At 49.9% G+C, this 18,849-nt stretch overlaps 1 protein-coding gene and 1 long non-coding RNA gene across 6 annotated transcripts; one reads left to right on the plus strand and one right to left on the minus strand.

Moving 5' to 3' along the window:
- The first annotated feature begins 38 nt into the window (after window positions 1–38).
- Window positions 39–2,212, plus strand: LOC105695627. The gene is made up of 5 exons (XR_001103656.2): window positions 39–218; window positions 320–418; window positions 712–749; window positions 911–1,110; window positions 1,542–2,212. It is a non-coding gene; the product is annotated as an uncharacterized LOC105695627 (long non-coding RNA).
- LOC105695604 lies at window positions 2,009–18,626 on the minus strand. Of its 5 annotated transcripts, none has more exons than XM_012417361.2 (11): window positions 18,419–18,626; window positions 17,074–17,218; window positions 16,633–16,761; window positions 16,359–16,525; window positions 15,762–15,978; window positions 12,951–15,608; window positions 12,203–12,583; window positions 9,668–11,833; window positions 8,769–8,889; window positions 8,066–8,382; window positions 2,009–7,145 (listed from the first exon to the last, which is right to left on the minus strand). In XM_012417361.2, the coding sequence occupies exons 2-11, from the start codon at window positions 17,078–17,080 to the stop codon at window positions 7,057–7,059; spliced, it is 6,252 nt and encodes a 2,083-aa protein (XP_012272784.1). In that variant the 5' UTR covers window positions 17,081–17,218; window positions 18,419–18,626; the 3' UTR covers window positions 2,009–7,056. The 5 variants fall into 5 exon arrangements, with proteins under 5 accessions (XP_012272784.1, XP_012272776.1, XP_012272747.1 ...); XM_012417353.2 differs by having other exon boundaries at window positions 2,009–7,115; window positions 9,524–11,833; XM_012417324.2 differs by having other exon boundaries at window positions 9,524–11,833.
- Window positions 18,627–18,849: the final 223 nt, after the last annotated feature.

The following is an 18,849-nucleotide window of genomic DNA, read 5'->3' on the forward strand; positions in this document are numbered from 1 at the left end:
CCAAGGGCGGCGCAACGAATTTCTGGTAGGGGCTCGCGCACTCGCAATCACTCGCAATGGCGATACCATCTCCAGTAGCCCTTGACGGCTCGCGCACTCGCGATGGCGATACCATTTACCAGTAGCCCTTGACAGCTCACGTGCTCGTGATGGTAGTACCTCGCGGCTGTTGACGGTGGTCGCTTGCCAACGCTTAACCACACTGCTCGCTTTCGACGGTAAGGGAAGAACATTCGTGGCGCCCGCTTTAACTATACTCTTCACTTACTTTATTTTACAACAAAGTGAAATTTTACCTTCATTAAATTCTACTTCACAGCTAGTTCGCGGATCGGTATCATCCTAATGGGATAACGAATGTTCGATGTCTCATTATGCTAAGCACCAATGAATCGTAATAGATGAATCGGAACTTGTGGTACGTATTAAAACAATTAGCCCTAACTTATTAAGCACCTTTTTACATATGTAATGATATAATTGGACATGCATATAAAAGCTATCAATATCTTAATTATTGATAAACCTCAGACCGCCGCGAGAAGAAAGAAAAAATAACAAGATGAGGAAAAAGAGGTTAAATTTACTTACCTCCGATGAGTCTCGCTGACTTGTTCTTCGATCTTGTCGTTAAGGAGGTTATAAATTAAAAGTCGTAAACAATACGCAAAGGTTCCTCAGCCTTACGGATAACTACTCTTTTGTCTACAGGGTGTTAAACATCTCGAAAACCTGATCATATACATAAGGTAAAGTGACAAATGTATTAAACCTTTATATAAAGTAATTCCGTCGGCATGCATTATTTTCAACGTAGTAATTGAGAAAATAGAAGGAAAACAAAACAAATTCAATGATTATGCGATGCAATAATCACAGGAGTATGTCATACTAAATTTCGATATTCCAGTGCCAGTACTTCAACGGAACAAAATGGGCATTTGTAACCTCTACGAAACATAACAACCTCTTCGATGAGCCATGTGTTATAATTCTCTTGACTTCAAAACCAAAGAGGACAGTTGCGGTTCCACCCCGACAGAATTGCAACGACATACAATTCCAAGCAACACTCGCCAAGTGCTAAAGACGATGTCAACATGAAAACAGGTATGCAAGAGTAGAGGAACAAGTAGTTGTAATGATTTTTCTTTTATAACACATTTTTCATTTCCTGGTAAGTCTACGATTAATTAATAATCAATAACAAGAAAAAAAAAAAAACCTCTCAGTTCGATGCGTGTGTCTACAGTAATTATTAAAAGGTACAATTAGCAAATTACTATGTTGTGTATTCCACTTTGTGTAATAATAGATAATAATATAATCGTAATATCTCTCTCTTTTCTTTTCTCTCTGTATCTTCTTCGTCCCTAGTTAATTTTAGCGCGTGCTCTCTCTCTCTCTCTCGTTCTCATTTCTACAAACATACGATATTTAATATTTTACGATTTGCTCTATATATCCACTCGGGATTATCAATCGTTAATCCTATATTTATATCGTTATAACTGAATACTAAAAATACAAATGTTTCGCAGGTTGGAGCTGGGAGGGGAGGACGCGTCCCAATTTCGAGACGAATTTCGCCCCTCTTGAGACGCACCTTGGCCAGGCTTCGTATAAAGATTTATAGGTTAGCCGGCCGGAAAAGAATTAAGGGGCTACCAGAGAAAGAGAGAAGAACGGTCACCGCGACACGACCCACGACATTCCTGCTTTATTTCCCTCCACTTGCCAGAGAGACTGCATGCTGATCTAACCATGGAGATAAAAGAATGGAAAAAGGCAGTTTTCTCGCTACCCCTCCCTTCCCGTCGCGCAGGCTTCCCCCTAGTCTAAGATGGGATTTTGGGCTCCATCCATGTATTCATACGTCACATCTTTTCTACGGCCACGTGGCGTACAGCAACGGACATTATTGCCTCCCACCAGATGGTGCCCCAGTGCACGGCAGAGTCATTAACGTCCGCCACTGTACAAATAAATCGAACCGCATTCAGTTGAATATCGATCATCGCATAATGGTTTATTATTGTGTGCACATACAGTCGCTCTATGAAAATACTTTGGCAACCCCTTAATCGTGTGAGCACGCTTAAAATCCACTTAGACATAAGGTACTCGTATTTACACACGAAGCTGTCTCTCCTCTTTATATCGTCTATACAATCATGTAAATGTAATATTCAATAATAAAAATGTAACGCAATGCCTAGTCTAACTATCTAAAGTTTAAACGAAATATTTTACACCGAAATTACACAGCTCCTGCCTCTCTCCGTCACCCTCTCTCTCTCGGTCTTCCACATTTGCGCATTATCTCTCTCTCTCTCTTTCACTCTCGCTCGATCCTAACCTCTTAGTAACTGCGTATCACTAGATTTTACATTACACTTCATCCCATCTCGGGGTACGAGCTAAATTAAATGTAATCTTGCGTCTCTCGTTCTTATATATATGTATAAGGTGTCTATGTACAGCTTAATCGCTTCCCACTCGAATATATATATATATATACCTTTAATATATATTTATATATATATATAAAAGACAGGTCTACTATGTACAGCGGTCGGTCGCGATTGAAATAACTTTATCTCCCTACGATCGAAAACAAGCAAAGATTACCTAGGTAAATAATTTATAATTTAATAATTGCCGTCGAATTCGGGGAGGCCTCCTCCGATGGTCCTAGTGTTTCTTAGAAAGCTACCGGTTTTTCATATTCTCAATTATGGACCCTGTATTCTCGTTGGAGGCCTCCCCGAGAGCGCGAGTACCTAACCTAACCTCTCGCGCGCGCGGTCCCGATTATACAAAAAGTATATTCTGACGAATATATAACCTGGTAGCCATCGGACTTCAGTGATAGACATTGACCGCGTCTCCATCGCACTCTAAATCCGGGATTTATCGAGCCCGGACTCAGTAAATCCGAATTTAAGTGTCGACAGAGACGCTCAGGGTAGAATTTGGGAATTCTTTAATGACTACGTCTCCATCGCACTTCTAAATCCGGGATTTATCGAATGCGGACCCAATAAATCCGGATTTAAGTATCGATCGATATTTAAATTCGGATTTACTGGGTCCAGATTCGATAAATCCGAATTTAGGAATGCGATGGGGATGTAGTCAGTGAAGACGCGGTCACCCGGCGAGAGAGAGGTATCTCTCTCTCTTTCTAACCCGCCGCACCTCGCTCTACCCCTCTCTCTCTCTCGCCTTGGCCTTCGAAGCGGAAGCTGGTGAGAGCCGGCCGAACCCTTAGAAAATGCATTTAACCTGCGGAAGGCATCTATGTTCTCCTTTACCGGCGCGTGTAACAAAATAGCGCTTATTTCTCATCCTCTTTCTACTCTTCCGCCCCTTTCGGTGGACAGGGAAACTGAAGTCGCCGACGGAGCGAAGAGTTCAGAAGTTTCCACGAAAAGGCGGTAGGTTCCTCCTTAAATGCTTTACGCTTTTACTAAATTGTTCTGGCTGGCATAACCTCCTAGGAAGGTAACCCCAATTGTGGTTTTCAATTCTTTTTTTTTTCCCGCGCGTTTCTCAATTTTCAATAATACTAGATGCCGGATTACCCTCCTGGGAAGTTTACCCCTCCCCCAATTATGATATTCCTGACCGTTCTTTCCTTTTCCCGTGCGTTTCTCAATTTTCGATAATACAAGAGAATGTATGCTTTTTTTCTAGGATTGTCAGTCATATTCGTGAGCATCGAGGGTCGCCGTATGATCTGAATTTTCATGGAAACCTCTGAATCCTAGACTTACAGAGGCGGCGTTTTCTCTTCGCGGGGCGAAACGCCTGCAGCTCCTCCTTGCGGAGTCGCCGCGAACCGTCAACTTAGTCGGAAGTAACGCTCGACACTTGTTTCCCCGAAGTTGACGGTTCTAGAAGACTTTATCTCTTTTTCAAGGTGCAACAGCCTTGTTTCACACGTACCAAGTAAAACTGCATATCAAGTTACGCCTTCTAATCGGACACTAGCGCCATCATACCCCCAAGCAAGGAATTAAAATCCTTCACTGTACAGTGCAGGGCATAAATGCCTTCTCATTGCACGCTAGCGCCACCATACTCCCAAGCAAGGAATGAGCCTCCTCCACTGTACAGTAACGGACATAAACTCCTAACCTATCATCTTATAGTCGCCAATTAACGCTGGAGCTGCATTAACGTCCCTTAACAAAATATCAGCATAACCACATCCTACATATAAAGAATCGACTAACAATATACACACGAATCCGTCAATTTCCCGATACCATTGAAGAGAACTCTCGACACGACCTAAACTAATCGCACATATAGATAGGAAAACTCGCGTAAAGTCGTCGAAGACGTGTGAATCAAGGCTGAGGCTATTCCGCCCGGAAATTCGAATTCGGATGTCGTTCAATCGATCAAGATGGCTACTGAAAAGGCTCTCTCTCTCTCTCTCTCTCTCTCACTCCCCCTATATAATATGTACATATATTTATACAATATAAAACTAGATTATCTGCTCACGAGAAAACAATGTCTCATTGAAATACACACATATACGTCGGGATATATGCATATATTTAGCGGTGTGAAAACGATGCCGAGGAAGATATTTAAAAAGGTATCTCTATAATAATTACACGACCACGAGAAGAGGGAGGGGGGAGGAGGAGGAGGAGGGGGTATCGATTAATGATAATGGCGAATATCTCACGTTCCCCGCGATTACGAATCTAAATTCGATAAAAATTTAAACATTTCCCGATGTATGTACAATGGGTGCTCGTAAGTGTTCCTGTGTGCTCGTGCCCAGTGTATCTTATGTACGTGTGTAAGTGTCCGTGTCCTCCGTATCTTTACAAGGAATTATTTACAAAATATATTCATCCATATATTACCTATCAAATTAACCGTCGCGCGTTTATAATCGTCCGTTTTCTCACCCGCGATTAATTATTACTACTGCCGCCTTCTCGTACACATCCTAGCCCCGACGTTTCCGCGTTATTATTTTATATAAATAAAATAAATCCTTTTTAGTGTCCCTCTGCCTGTATTGAACGCCCGAGGCGGCGCCTCCACCGACGGACTCCGTTCAATGATTAGAGATAAGGGGCATCGCATGATAATGAAGGTGAGGTGGCGCGAAATCCCGTCAATTATTCCCGACTTACGCGCGAAGACTCGTGTAGAAATATCTAAAACGTGAACACTGGTATGCGGAGTCCAAATTAAAACCCCTTGAGCGCGGAGCCATCTCGACGTAAGGGCGAAATTCCTCCGACCGTGCAGGCAATATTCGACCAAACGTCGGGCGATCTTAGTAGCCAAAGGGTGACACGAAAGGGACGCTCCACGTACATGAAACGTCAGAATATTCATATTTATAATATTACTGATTGCGGAGGCCCTAAAGAAGAACGCGATGCTCGTGAAATTTGATTTTTCACGAAATACATTTGATCTTGGTTCTAGTCTAGGATAAATAAAAAATTCTTAAAAAAAAATGAAGAAAAATAGGACCTCCACGTGGAAAGGTCATTCCTACGGCTTGCGCGATGGGTATTTACAAGGTAACAAAGGTTGGAGAGGGTCGCCACGGTGGGGGGAAACAAAAAAATAATAATAATAAAAAAGCGGAGAAATAAATAAACGAATCTCAAATAAACGCGAGATATTAAAAACGGAGTCGATCGGTGGGGGCGCCGTCGGGGCAGCCACCCAAGCCCGCGAGCTAATAAAATTTCTTTACGAGAGAAAACGTACAGTCAATATACAATATACATACACACATCACACAATATGTGTGTACGTGTGTATATATATTTTTTTTACGGCAGTACAGTCAGATTCAAACGTGACGTGTCGACATTGAGCTTCCCTTTACCACCTAGAGGACACCTCGTTGAAAGTAATCGTAAGAAGCGCTGACTAAACCCTCGAGAGAAAACGGCGTTACACGATTACGAATTCCCCTAGTCTCGTCGTTATTGCAAAGGTTCTATGTCCGCCGACAACTAAAGTGCCCTCGCTGGTCGATGTCTTAACAAAGGCGACACCTATTTACACCTAGTCCATATTTTATACAGGTCGGCGTTCCCGGAGTCCTCGTGCGTTATTGCGAAGTCATCGAGCGACTTGTATAAGGAGCACATAACTAGTTCCACGTTAACCCTAAAAAGTATCGAAAGAAAGAGGAGGGGAAAAAAGAAACGAACTAGCCCGTCTACGGCCTCGGCAAAGGAAAACGATCGATATAAACGGCTATTAAACAATGGTAAATGAAACGTTAATCGGGCCGACTCGGCGGCTTCGAATCTACCTTATCGAGCTACTCGAAGGGCACCTCCGAGTACCTCCACACTATTGTTCTAGAGTGCAGTGGCACGGAAAGGCTGGATCATTAGTTAACACTCGTTAGTATCGATTCGACAAATCCTAAGGGACAACTTCCAAAGTGGCTCGGCGTGGCAGCTCTTCAAGGCACTGTTAATTAATAAATTTCAATTCTTCCTCGAAGATTCTGCATTATTTTCTCATATGCCCGATACAGATTTTACTAAATTTTCGTATTTAATGGTTTACGGTGAAGTAATCGGGGCATTCTAATTGAAGGGCTTCTCATCGAGGTATTGGCAGATTTCCTTAATTTCTGTTCTTCGACAATTTCCATTAAAACCATACTCGTAGTATATCGATTAGTATCTCTTCAAGGTATCGACAAATCTCCCTCGAATGCCCTGAGCTTCCTCATCGATCCGAACCACGCACCACTAATTTTAGATCTTCGTTAATATCCATCGATAGGTCTCCGCAGCATCCCAATTAAAAGGGCTCTTCTCGAAGGCGATGGTAAAAAGCATTATGATCCACAGTTTCCACTGCCACTGCACCCGGCGATTACTTATACATCAATCTTGTGCGCAATCGACACATACGGATTCACCAGGTGGGGTCCAGCCACACGGCGATCGAATAAACACCGACAAGAGACAGACAATCAGACAGGTAGGCCTTGACTAGCGACGGTAGCTAATCGCTGTCAAGGTCGCTTCCCGAAGGTCATTTGGTTTCTCGGGATATTCGCCTCCGTTTTGCCTGCTCCGCAGTCTCGGCCGTCACTAAAACAACGTTCTCGTTGTACGAGGTGTCTAGAAATTACAGCAGAATCTAGGTACACGAGTAGTCTAGGTTAGGTTCTAGCGTCAGTCGGGATCACGACCGTACACCGCCGGACATAAAAGCCTTCCGTCCCGATATGACGTCCCCAGGGTGCATTCTTCCCTCCTTACATAACCCCATATTTACAGAAGGCATTTAATGTCCGACACTGTACAGGTCCGCAAACCCCTACGATAAAGGGCGATCAATTCTCGTGGACAATTTTCACGAAACTTTTCGCCACCAGAGTCGCTGCGGTAAGGTTAGGTCAGTGTACTGATCCATATACTAATTGGATAGCTGATGCCCATCAAGAAACCCGATAGAGCTTCGCACGAAACACATTTAAAAGCATGCAATTACGGTGATATGAAAGAGTCAGCCTATACATATTTGAGAAGTCAAATAGTAGGTTAAAGTATTCTCCGAGTAAGGTATACACTGGGAGACATCAATGCCCTCCCATCCTGCACAGGCGATGCCGCGGACTGTAAAAGACTTTGCCGTATCGCAGCGCCTCGTGGTGGTAGCTTTAGGAATGAAAGGTGGCGACGAAACTAAATCGCCCCCACCGTGAAAATTTGCCAGAGTATCCAGACCTGTATATCTGTATCTAAGAGGTGAACAGCCTCAAGGTCATATGAAAGTCAATGCATTTAATTTACCGGAAAGAAAACCGAAAAAAAATCGCCGGTTTTAACCGATTTAGGCGGCAGAAACCAGCAAATATGGTTTAAACCGGTTGAGCTGGGCTTTTTGTAAAAGAGGAAAAGAACAAACGGATTTATGTCAACCCTTTCAAGGGACTCAAAGTTGCCTAACCTCTACGGTACAGATATACGACCGTGGTCGGGAGTGCCGACGACGTCCTTGCGTTAAAGTTATACGAAGGAAGGCCTCTCTCACGTACCAGCTCCGCTGCGAGTTTTCCTCCGGTTGACGTCGTCGGCCGACCTGGAGGCGCCCCTCGTGTTACCGGCCGGCGTGGCCAGCGGGGACGCCGTGCTCTGTCGCACCGACCGGCGCGTCGTCACCTCGGCCGGCGTCTCGCCAGCCGGTGCGCTCGTCCCACGGAGCCGCTCCTTCCCGGCCGCCATCGTCGTCCCCGCGCTCGGCTGTTTCGTCGTCAGCAGCCGGCTCTCTCGCTGCACCCGGTTAGCCACGCCGAAGCTGGACACGTTGTTGGAATTAGCCTGCCCACCCTGGATCGCCGTACTCGAGTTCGTCCTGGAAGCGTGGCAGTCTCATTAGGCATATATTAATTATAACCCTGACCCTGGTCAAAGAATTCAGGGCTCCCAGAGAAGGCCAGACCCTGTGTTAGCGCTTGATGCTCTAAAAGTTGGCTAACAAACCGGAAGTGGGGGTTAAAGAGAGATCCCACGTGTTAGTCAATGATATCTCGAGACGCGCCAGGTTGCGTTACTATTAGAAATGACGTTACCACCAAAAAGGGTACGGATGAATTTTAATTCCTCGACGTCGATTAAATTTCCCAGCGCCTTTCATATCTTAAGAACTGCCAGTAAAGAGGTGCAGCTTTCTATCTTAGAAACTACTGCAGCGCCGCTCGGGGCGAATTAAACGGTAGCGACTCCACCCTCGGTACTCACTTTTGATCTTTGGGTTTAGGAGAAGCGGCGGAAACTTCGTCGGACATTCTCATCCTGGACTTCCCTGCAATTTCGATCAAGGGCTCGTCGTCGGACGAATCCACTTCCACGAGAATCGGTCCTGAAACGTCGAATAAGAGGTTAAGATATATTCGCTCCGACGCCACCCGAGAAACTGTGCAAAGGAAGAAGGAACGACAAAACGGTTTTAAGAACGATCCGCGACCTCGAAAACGATCCGCTCTTCTGGCTTTGCGTTTACGGCCTGGAACTGTTGGACAACGAAGATTTAGTCTAGGAAAACACTTTAAAGGCTGTTTTTAAGTACCTTGGGTCGTAGTCACAGCTATCCCCGGAGATCGTAACGAGACTAAACTTCTAGATACACAGATATGTATATATACACATATACAAGATGTTCCATAATTTATCGAACAGCTTTTTTTTCCCGGTTCCAATAACCTCGGTTAAATCATCGGTTACCTAACCGCAGGTTAGAGTTAACGTCTAAGTTAATCATGGGTAAAAACATAAATGTTCCATCAGATTTATTTAGAGCGCGGTTAAATCATCGATTACCTAACCGTAGGTTAACGTGCTACTCGTTCTAACCGAGGATCGTGTAACCGGGCGTTAGAGTTAGATCCTGAAGAGTTTGACCCCGGAGCTCGGCGTTACCGGTGGACGGTTCGGTCGTTAGGAGGGAACGGAGGCGTTAGCCGAACGTTCTAGAAAAGAAGGTAGAGGATAGACACCTTTCTTGGCCTTGGCCAAAATGTTGAACCCCTTCTTGGAGTGTTCCTCCTTGCCAGGTACTTGTTTCTTAATAGGACCGGTCTCCTCTACGCCCATGCAAGCCTTAATAAGTTCTGCGGCGTTCTCCGAGCATTTCCGTTTACCTGGCCTAGGCTGTGCTTCGTCGGCCGTGCTCGACGCAACGGAGCTCTCGCTCTCCTGCCTTTTTCGCTTGGCCGCTTTCATGGACGTCGTGTTAGGCGACAACTTGGCGAGCCCCAGCTTGGGGCTCGCCTTAGCGTACGGTGATATGCTGCGCCGTTCTTCCAGCTTGTTAGGGCCATGAGGGCTGCTCTTCGGGGTCTTCGCGATGTCGGGGCTGTTAAGCTTCTGCGACCTCGTCCTCAAGGAGCGCTTCTCGTTCGCGTCGTTGGGGATCTCGATGAGCAACTGCTCGAGCAACGACTTGGCGGGCCGCTTGGCGTACTCGTCGGCACTGTTGGCGTTCAACCTCTCGACGAAGTGGCCCTCCTCGTTGTCCTCGATGCAGATAACGTCCTGGCGCCCCTCCAGCTCCTGCTTCCTCCTGCGCTTCCTCTTGGCGTGCTCGGCCTCGTTGGCTTCGACCTCCGGGTTCTGGGCGGCAGGACTCGGCGACTCGTCCCGCTGCAGCACCACCGGGTTCGAGTACGTGTACAACGGCGGAGTGATCCTGATAGGCTGAGGATCCTCCCCGAGGGGAGAGCTAGCCTCGCTGGCCTCGCTCGCCAGCTTCTTCACCAGGTCCTCGCCGACCTTCTGCGGGCTAGCCGAGACTCGCTGAAGAGGCTGCACCAGGGTGGCCTTCTGCAGGGTCTTCGGCTCCGCCTGCCTCGTGTCGTCCACCTGAACCGAGGGCTTGACCTCCACCTTCGCCGAGGGATCTTCCTCCGGTTTCTCGGGCTTCGCCTTGAACCTCAGGTGGTTCTGGTTCTCTTTAGTCTCGGACCTGTCGCCCTCTCTCGGGGGTATCGTCTCGCGTTCGTCCTTGTCCTGGGGTTTGCTCTCTTCCGGCTTACCCTGCTCGATGGGGCAGTCTTCCTGCTTGATGTAAGCGTCCTTGCGAGGGAAGTCTCTCCCAGGGGTGGAGGCGCACTGCAGGAGCTTCTCCGCGTCTACCGTCGTCGAGGCGTTGCTCAGGGAAGGCGTCACGGTGGGAGTGCCGGCCACCAGAGGGCTAGGTTGGCTCTTCATCTGGCTCTTCAGCTGGCTCTTCAGTTGACTCTTCAGCTCTCCTTCCGACTCCTTCTCAGGTTTCGCCTCTCCTGGGGCCTCGGCCTGGTGGTTCTCCAGGCTCACATGGTTCTCCAGGTATGCCGATACCGCGGAGGGGCTCAGCCGGTCCGTCTCCGACTTCCTCAGCTCCGACCTCGAACTCGGGCACATGTCGCCGCTGATCGCGGAGGAAGGCACGTTCTTCTCGACCGGTTGCTGAGGAGGAGGCTCGTTCTTCCCGGCACCCTGGCTCGGAGGCACCGATTCCGCCGCCGGCCTGTGCAGAGGGGACTCGCCCTGGTTCGGCGACTTCTCCGAGAGCGCGTCCATGGACTCGATCCCCGAGTCCTCGCCTCCTCCCCCACTCCCACCTCCACCTCCTCCTCCACCTCCGGCGCCGTTTCCGACCCTCGACTCCGAGGAAGCGTCCACCGCTCCCATCCCCATCGGCACCGTCGTGTTCTCCAGCAGCTTTTGCTTAACCTTCGCCTCCGTCACGTTGATCTCCCCTATGGGGAGGCTCGGCTTGTTCGTCTGCAGTTCGATCGCCTGCACCCTGGCCACCTGCTCGTGGGCGCTCTTCAGCAGGCTCACTCTGGCCGCGTCCAGCTTCCCCGTAGCCGCCATCCGCTCCACCTGCTTCATCACGTGGTTCTGAACAACCTTTTTGTGCACCTGGTGGTCCACCTTGTGCCTCGCCATCGCGTTCGTTCCCTCGGTCTTCCCCAGAGCGTGGTTCTTCAGCTTCTGACCGACACCCTGCACCTTCGCCGAGGAGTTCGCCTTGCAGACCTCCGGGTCTGGCTTTGTCTTCGATGCGGTCAGACGGTTTAACGGTTGCTGAGTGTTCTTGGACGCGATCTCGCCGTGGAGTTGGGGCTTGCTGTCCAGGGCGCAGGGTGGTTGGGTCGTCGTCTGCGAGGTGGGGTTCCCGCTCTTCGGGGTTGGTGTCTCGTTCTCGAAAGTGGAGTTCGTCGTTGAGTTCGACGTCACCTTCGGGACCGGCGTCGCGTTCTGCACCGCGTTCTCCAGCGTCTTGTGGCCGTGCAGATGCGGCGCCTCCGGGTTTTGAGATTCTAGAAGAAATGCCGAGACGTGAGGGATCATCGTGTACCATGTTTTACGCTTCTTGGGGGCTTAGAATCGAAAATGAAGAGTTTCAGAACCTAGCTCGAACAATTTAGAATACCGTAGAATTAGAATATTACAGAGTCAGACGAGAAAATATGGAGAATTCTTTCAAAAACGATTGCAAGGGAATACTGGCTTGCCTTGGGGCTAACGCGTGTTCTTAGAGGAAAAAATTTAGTTCCAGCTAAACATCACAGATGGCGCCGTTAGTTCGTCAGAATATAAAAAGTCACGAATTCACGGGATTTCGACAGTTTAACATCGATCTCTTTATCATTGCTTTACGGAAACGACATATGGAAACCTATTCGCACCTGCCGGGTGGAGGTCCTTCTCGTCGATGAGGCTCAGCCGCCTCCTCTTCTCCTGGCTGACCAGGTCCTTCCTGACGCCGTTGACTTCCGTCAGCCGCGACGCCACCGCCAAGACGCTCGCCTTCTCGGCGACGCCCCGGCTGACGTCGCTGTCGCTGGTCCTCCGGATCTCGCCGACCTTCTTGACTACGCTGACGTCGTTCCCGGCGAGCAGCGCCTCCGCCGTCTTCTTCGTCGCCGGACCCGTGTCGGCCTTGCATCCGAATTTCCTCCACTTGACCTGGTTGTCCAGCATCCTGCCACCGCTCAGCAAGTTCTGCTCTCGGTGCAGACCCTCGCCTGAATCAACCTTTTTCTTTGAGTCTCTTCTCTTAGTCTTTCCTGTTGGGGGGACAAGTCACGTTTAGTCGTTTCCGAGCGGAAGAACAAGGAATAACAAAAGAGAAAATAATAAATATGGAACAAGACCGATACCCAAGTACGCAAGATCAAGACTTGGGTATGCAAGATCAAGACTTGGGTGTGCAAGATCAAGACTAAATCATGAAACACCAAGACTTGACCGTGCAAGACCAAGCCCCAGGTATGCAAGATCAAGACAAGATCATGAACACCAAGACTCAAGTCTCGACCGTCCAGATCCAAGCCTCGATCGTGGAAAACTCAAGACTAAGATCAAGAGAATCCCGATCTTGTTCTTGCACCCGCTCATAACCAGCACTCGGTACTCTCCTGCTCCTCCGCTTACCGCCGCCGATTTTGTGTTCGCTCGTGTGGTTCTGCACGTCGGTCTCCAGTTGTCCCCTATTAAGTGCAGGTTGCACATTCGCCTGGGTGAGCAGATTGGTCTTGTGTTTAAGAGGCGACGGTATCCTACTATTCAGGGGTATATCGTCGACGTCGCCGCTCTTGCTGGAGCTGGGCTTGGCGCCGCCAGGTGGCAGCCTGGCAGTATCTAACGGTACGTCTTGTTTTAAGGCATTGGGCTTGGTCACAACATTCTGAAGCGTATTGTTCATCTTGGCGACGGCGGTGGCGCTGTTGACCATCGCGGAGTTGGATAAAGGCAACTTGGAGGCGGACGGGCTGCCGATGATCATGCTGAGGGAGGACTTCTTCTGTAGTAGCTTGTTCCCATCGGTGCACTCCTTCATCTTCTTGAGCTTGCCGCGCCTCTTGACGCCGATGGCGTCCGCCTCGGCCTCCTTCAGGGACTTCTTCTCCTTCTTCCTGATCTGTACAACGGCAGCATTGGGTCCCCTCAGGGAGATATGCAAAGGCGGCACCCTAGGTTCATCGGCAGCCCCCGCGGAGTTGGGCACGCCCTGGAACATCTTGCCTACGCCCTTGTCAGCCTTCCTGACGGGCGGCGCGTTGACGAAGGATACGTCGACCTTGTACGCCGGGGTGACGGGCTCGCTCTTCTCCAGCTTCAACCTGAGCTTGATCTTCTCCCCAGGCATGGGACTATGAGCAGCCTCCCTGCTGGACTTCAGCCTCCCGTGCTTCAGGCTTCCCTCGCTGGCGGTCGACTTTACCGTCGTCTCCGAGTCCGACTGGTCGGTGTTGGTGGTGGTGTCGTTCCTCCTGGAGAAGTTGCTGTCCGCGTCGTCGTCGGAGAAGATCGAGTTGGATCGGTCGTTCGACGGGGATGGAAAGGAGAAGAAGTCGTCCTGATTGTCGACCGCGCTCTCGGGCTCGGAGTCGGAGCTCTCGCTGGGCATTGGCTCCAGGTGTCCCGTCAGCGGGTTTATCAGAAACTGCCTGATCTTCCCGGTGGAGGTGTACTCCGGCTCGGGGGGCTCCTCCTCCTGCGGCTTCGGGGACTGCGGGGCCTCCGGGGCCGAGGATACGTGGTTAACACGCGGAAAGGCACCTGGTGACTGGCTCTGGACCGCCACGCGCTGCACGGTGTTGACCTGGGCACCCTGGGGGATGCCCCCGGTCCATGTGGTCGGCCCGTTTGCGCTGGCCGCCGCCGCCGCGGCCGGGTAGTTTCTGCTCAGGATGTTCTGGCTCTGGCCGTACCGGAAGTCGGTCGAGGCTCCGGGACTGACGTTCGTGTTCTTCGGCTGGTTGTGGTGCAGCTGGTGCTGCACGTTCAGGCTCTGGTTCGGCTGCTGTAGATGAGGCCCCGCTTGCCTGGGATACGGCGGCGGGGTCTGCTGCTGCCTCTGGCCCAGGAACCCCAGTCTCTGTTGGGCCACGCCGGGGCCCATGACCTGCTGTTGCGACCCCAGGGGCGCGCACTGCAGAGAGCCCCCAGGACTCGCCTGCTCGAGCAGCGCCGGTTGCGCCGCTGCCTGCTGCTGCATCAGCTGGCCTCCGACTCCCTGCTGCTGTTGCTGCTGCTGCTGGGCCAGGATCTGGTGCTGCTGCTGCATCAGCAGCTGCTGCCGCTGCTGCAGCGGCGTCCTGATCTGCTGGCCGTTCACCGGATGCCTGGCCGCCAGCTGGCTCTGCATCTGCACCTGCGGCCGGTACGCCAGCTCCTGCCTGATGCGCAGCTTCTGCTGTATTTGTACTTGAGAGTGCAGCGCCGACGCCTGCTGGTTATGCTGCTGCACCTGCCCTGGCAGCTGGTGCACCGCCTGGACGCTCGGTACCGCGGCCGCCTGCGGCACCGTCGACTGCTGGTTCACATTGACGGTAACGAAGGCCGAGGGCCCCGAGCTCTGCAGGTCCCCGGAGACGACACCGGTGGCCCCGCCGATCAGGTCCTCCGTCCTGAGGCCCTCCAGGCCCGGCGGCGACTCGCTCGGCGAGGTCGGGTCTTTCCTCCGGACGGTAGGCTTCTTCGTCGGCCTCATGCGACCTGCGAGCCCCGCCCCGTCGACCACCGCCGGTGGCAGCATCTTCTGGCCCGGCAGCACGTTGTTCGGGTGGGCGCCCCCGTCGTTCTGCAGCAGGTTCACCAGCAGCGGACTAGAGAGGGCCACCTGGTTGCCGTTGCCGCCGTTGCCCGGCGACAGACTAGAAGCCACCGCGTTCGGGGCCTTGTACTGGCTCCCCAGCTGCCCGACCCCCGATGCCGACGCCGTCGTCGTCGTCTGCCCCGTCGTTAGCGATGTCCCCGTCGACAGGCCGTCCTGGGCTGGATATGGTGGCGGCGGCTGCGTGTGGATGTGTTTGAATTGCACTGTGTTCTTAATCGTACTCGCTTGCGACTCGCGGCTGTGGATCGCCTGCGCCGCGTGCGTCATGCTCGCGAACGGGAATGGACCATTGTAGTTGTTCCTGGCCGCCGCGCCAGGTGTCGCCGTAGGCTGGCCCCCCGGAATCGAGACGCCCACGCTACCTGGCGCCGATTGGACCGACTTCGGGAGGAACGCCGGGATGGGATCACAGTCTGCTGGCGCTACCACGTTCGGCGAGCGGAACTGGGGCGCCTTCTCCGAGGAGGTACCTGGAACCGAAAATGTTGGCCGTCAGAGGACTCGAGATGGCGCGAAAGGTGCCGAGACATTTCATCGATATTTTGCAATTAAGGTACTGGTAAGGTAAGGTAATGATGCACAGAATGTGATATTTTTACCGCGATGAAAACTCGTCTACTTACCGGCTACGATAATTTGAGCGACGTTTCGCAGCGTCGACGAGATACTCGAGGCGCTGCTGGGGCCGGGTACAGCACTTATAGAGTCATCGCTGTTGCTGGACGCACCATTGGTAGAGTCGCCCTGAGACTTATTTCCGCCGTCTTGAGAAGGACCCGAACGTAAAACGATTTCCTGCGCTTCCCCGCCGAACCGACTGGCTATCCTTAACGATATGACCTGTAAGATAAGGAAACAATGGATATTCTCAAGTTATTATTTTTTTTTATAAAAAATGAATTTTTACGAGCGTCAAAACTTTCATTATAGCCTCCATATTCGCATTGTAAAGTTTGAAACGATTCGATACATCCAGTTCATATCATTTTACCAACAAAAAAAAAATACTGCTTCGAAACTGTTTGGTTTTGGTTCTGCGTAGTTCATAATTTGCTTTTTATAACATAACACGCTTAAACTGTATTTAAATGTTTAATTTCTTTCCTGCATCTGTTTGAAAAAAAAAAAAAATAGATAGTTTCGACACAATCAATAGGAATCAGTCCCCATAAAGTAGTCATCTACCGTTAGGAATAATTCTTGGAACATGCATCGGTTACCTGATCTCCTTCGACCTGGACCGAAAGAATACCAAGCTGTGTAAGTGTCGGTGAGCCCTGAGCTGCCAACTCCCTCAACCTCAAGGCAGCTTCTCTGGGGATTGAGAATGTCACGCGTACAGAGTTCCATGGTTCTACCTTGTTCACCCTCAATCCGTCTCCCTTATCTGTAAGAGAAGTGACGATGAGTGTCTTTCCCAAAAATCACCTCGACAAATGCCATTGGCTACTGAGAAAACATTTTAAAGCGAAGTAGGATATGAGATTTGCAAACCTTTGCAGAGAAGGGATTCCAGGCGGTCCACTATGATCTTAAATTTATGTGGGAACTCTGGATCTCTGAGATCTCCTTCGCACGTAACCACCGTCTCAATCAGATCACCATCGCTATCTGCCGCCATGACTGTGACACGTAACGTTTCACGTTAACCAGTGCATCGATATGGATAATCTATTAAAAAAACTCCAAAAGTTCATTAAAACTAAGACTTGAATATATTTATCATGTATGTATAAAATGTCATATCTAATTACTCTTCAGATAATTAATATCGTAACAAAGGATAAAAGAAATAGGAAATTCAGGTTTAATTGGACCTCAAAGAAGGCATGAAGGTTAAAATATTAGGAAATCATTATGCATTATTAAGCGCTACAGTTGGCTTACGTTGAGATGTCACGTTTTTATGTATTACTGTAATTATACTTTGCTTACCAATCATCAATCACATAACTACCCAGGTAGCCTGGGGACGTCTCAGGGTATCACTGCGCACTCTGGCTGTAGAGATGTCTGTCCGTCGGCACCAGACCGACAGCCCTAGACCACTCCAGCGCCGTTCGCCTAATACTCCTGTTTACTGTATCAGAAAAAAAAAAAAAAATTAATTTTTACATACTTTCACAATCAAAACAAAAAAATCAATTTCCCCTAATCATTATCACTCATGTATCATTTTTTTTCACTGTTTACCACTCTGAACTAACCATCTCGACCACCTTATAATAAACAACATCTAAACAAGCCTTTGACTTTACAAAGACCCGAAAACGCTTCACAGAATTGAATTCTCTGAAATTATATTAACGATCAAAGCTACCATTACAGCGCTTTTGATCAACGCTATCCATATCGCAGTGGTTTCATTGATACGGTAGAACCTGCTACAATCCATAGGTACATTGGATAATGAAAACCGAATCTCCAAAAACAAAGCAACGCCCTGGAACCATACTAGGTTATAGTTTGTCAACAACAGCACCACCGAACAATGCGAGCCATATCGTATCCTATCGCAGTGTAATGGTCAGTCTCTCGGACCAGCTCTCAGCAGTTGGGAGGTGCATCGGATGTTGAAAACAGGCTCTCCAAGGAATAGAATAGATAAAAGACACAGTGCATAAACACAAAGTGATGCTAGGCAACTATACTAGGTTATAGTTTGATTACAATTTCTCGGTAATTACATAATTTCTCTGGTCCGACTCCGCGCTCGCGGGTCTCGGCCGGCGGAAATAAGCGTCGATATTGGAAATAATCTAAATAAGCTAAAGAAGAGCGGCGAATTAGACCATTATTCGGGTTGAATGAAAATCTTTCGGGCCAGAGTGGACGGGGGCTCGATTTCCGTAGGCGGGAGCGGGGCCGGGGCGGGGGGTCATGAAAAATAGGTTATAGGCCGGATTTTTGGGCCGCCGAGGAAGCCGGAATCGCCTCAACTACGAGGACTCGGGGATTTCGGGGGCGAAACGAGTGATCGCGACTCGCGGCGGCTCGGTTTTCGGGGAAGTAGGGAAGGCAGACCGTCGGATATCGGGGGGCCACCATTTTGTCCGTCGGGGGAGGTGTACGTGAAGTGGGCTCAAGCATGCTCAAGATAGCCCGTCAAAACTCGGAAAATGTCCGTTCTCCCGGGTCCCCGGGGCCCCGAAAATCCCGCGGCCCCGTCGTAGAGGACTCTCGGCAAGCGCGGAACCCCTCGGGGCCGGCGAACGGCCCTCCGCTCCTTTCCGCCGAGCCATTCGATACCGTATGAAACACAGGAAAATTTTAACGTTACCCCATTTCTTTCCGAAGTTCGTACGGGACCTCTCGCGTCCGAATCCCACGGAGACACGCCACCAGGCCACTTCTCTTAACCTAAGACACACCAAGCGCGAGGGTTACTCCACTCTGTGCACACGGCGCGCGGCGGGCATCGCGAAAAAACTCGACATAATCGGCAATATAAAGGGACAAGTCATAAAACGCCATGAACAATAACAAGGAGCCGCCATTTGCAATGCGACCAACTGACATGCGCAAATCAATCGCGCGCGGCACTATGGGTAATCCCGAGGCGCCATCTTGCCAATCGTTCAAACATCGAACTGACCTAACCTCAATGTCCGATCGGAGCGCGCCTTTTCCACTCGGTTTTATTCACGGGATATGCGATAATGCCACTACGAGGCGACTTGTAGACTTTAATTTTAGAGACCTGAGAGAATT

This window comes from Orussus abietinus, unplaced genomic scaffold, assembly GCF_000612105.2.
Source record: "Orussus abietinus isolate OABI.00-Male unplaced genomic scaffold, Oabi_2.0 scaffold55, whole genome shotgun sequence".
Classification (NCBI taxonomy): Eukaryota; Metazoa; Arthropoda; class Insecta; order Hymenoptera; family Orussidae; genus Orussus; species Orussus abietinus.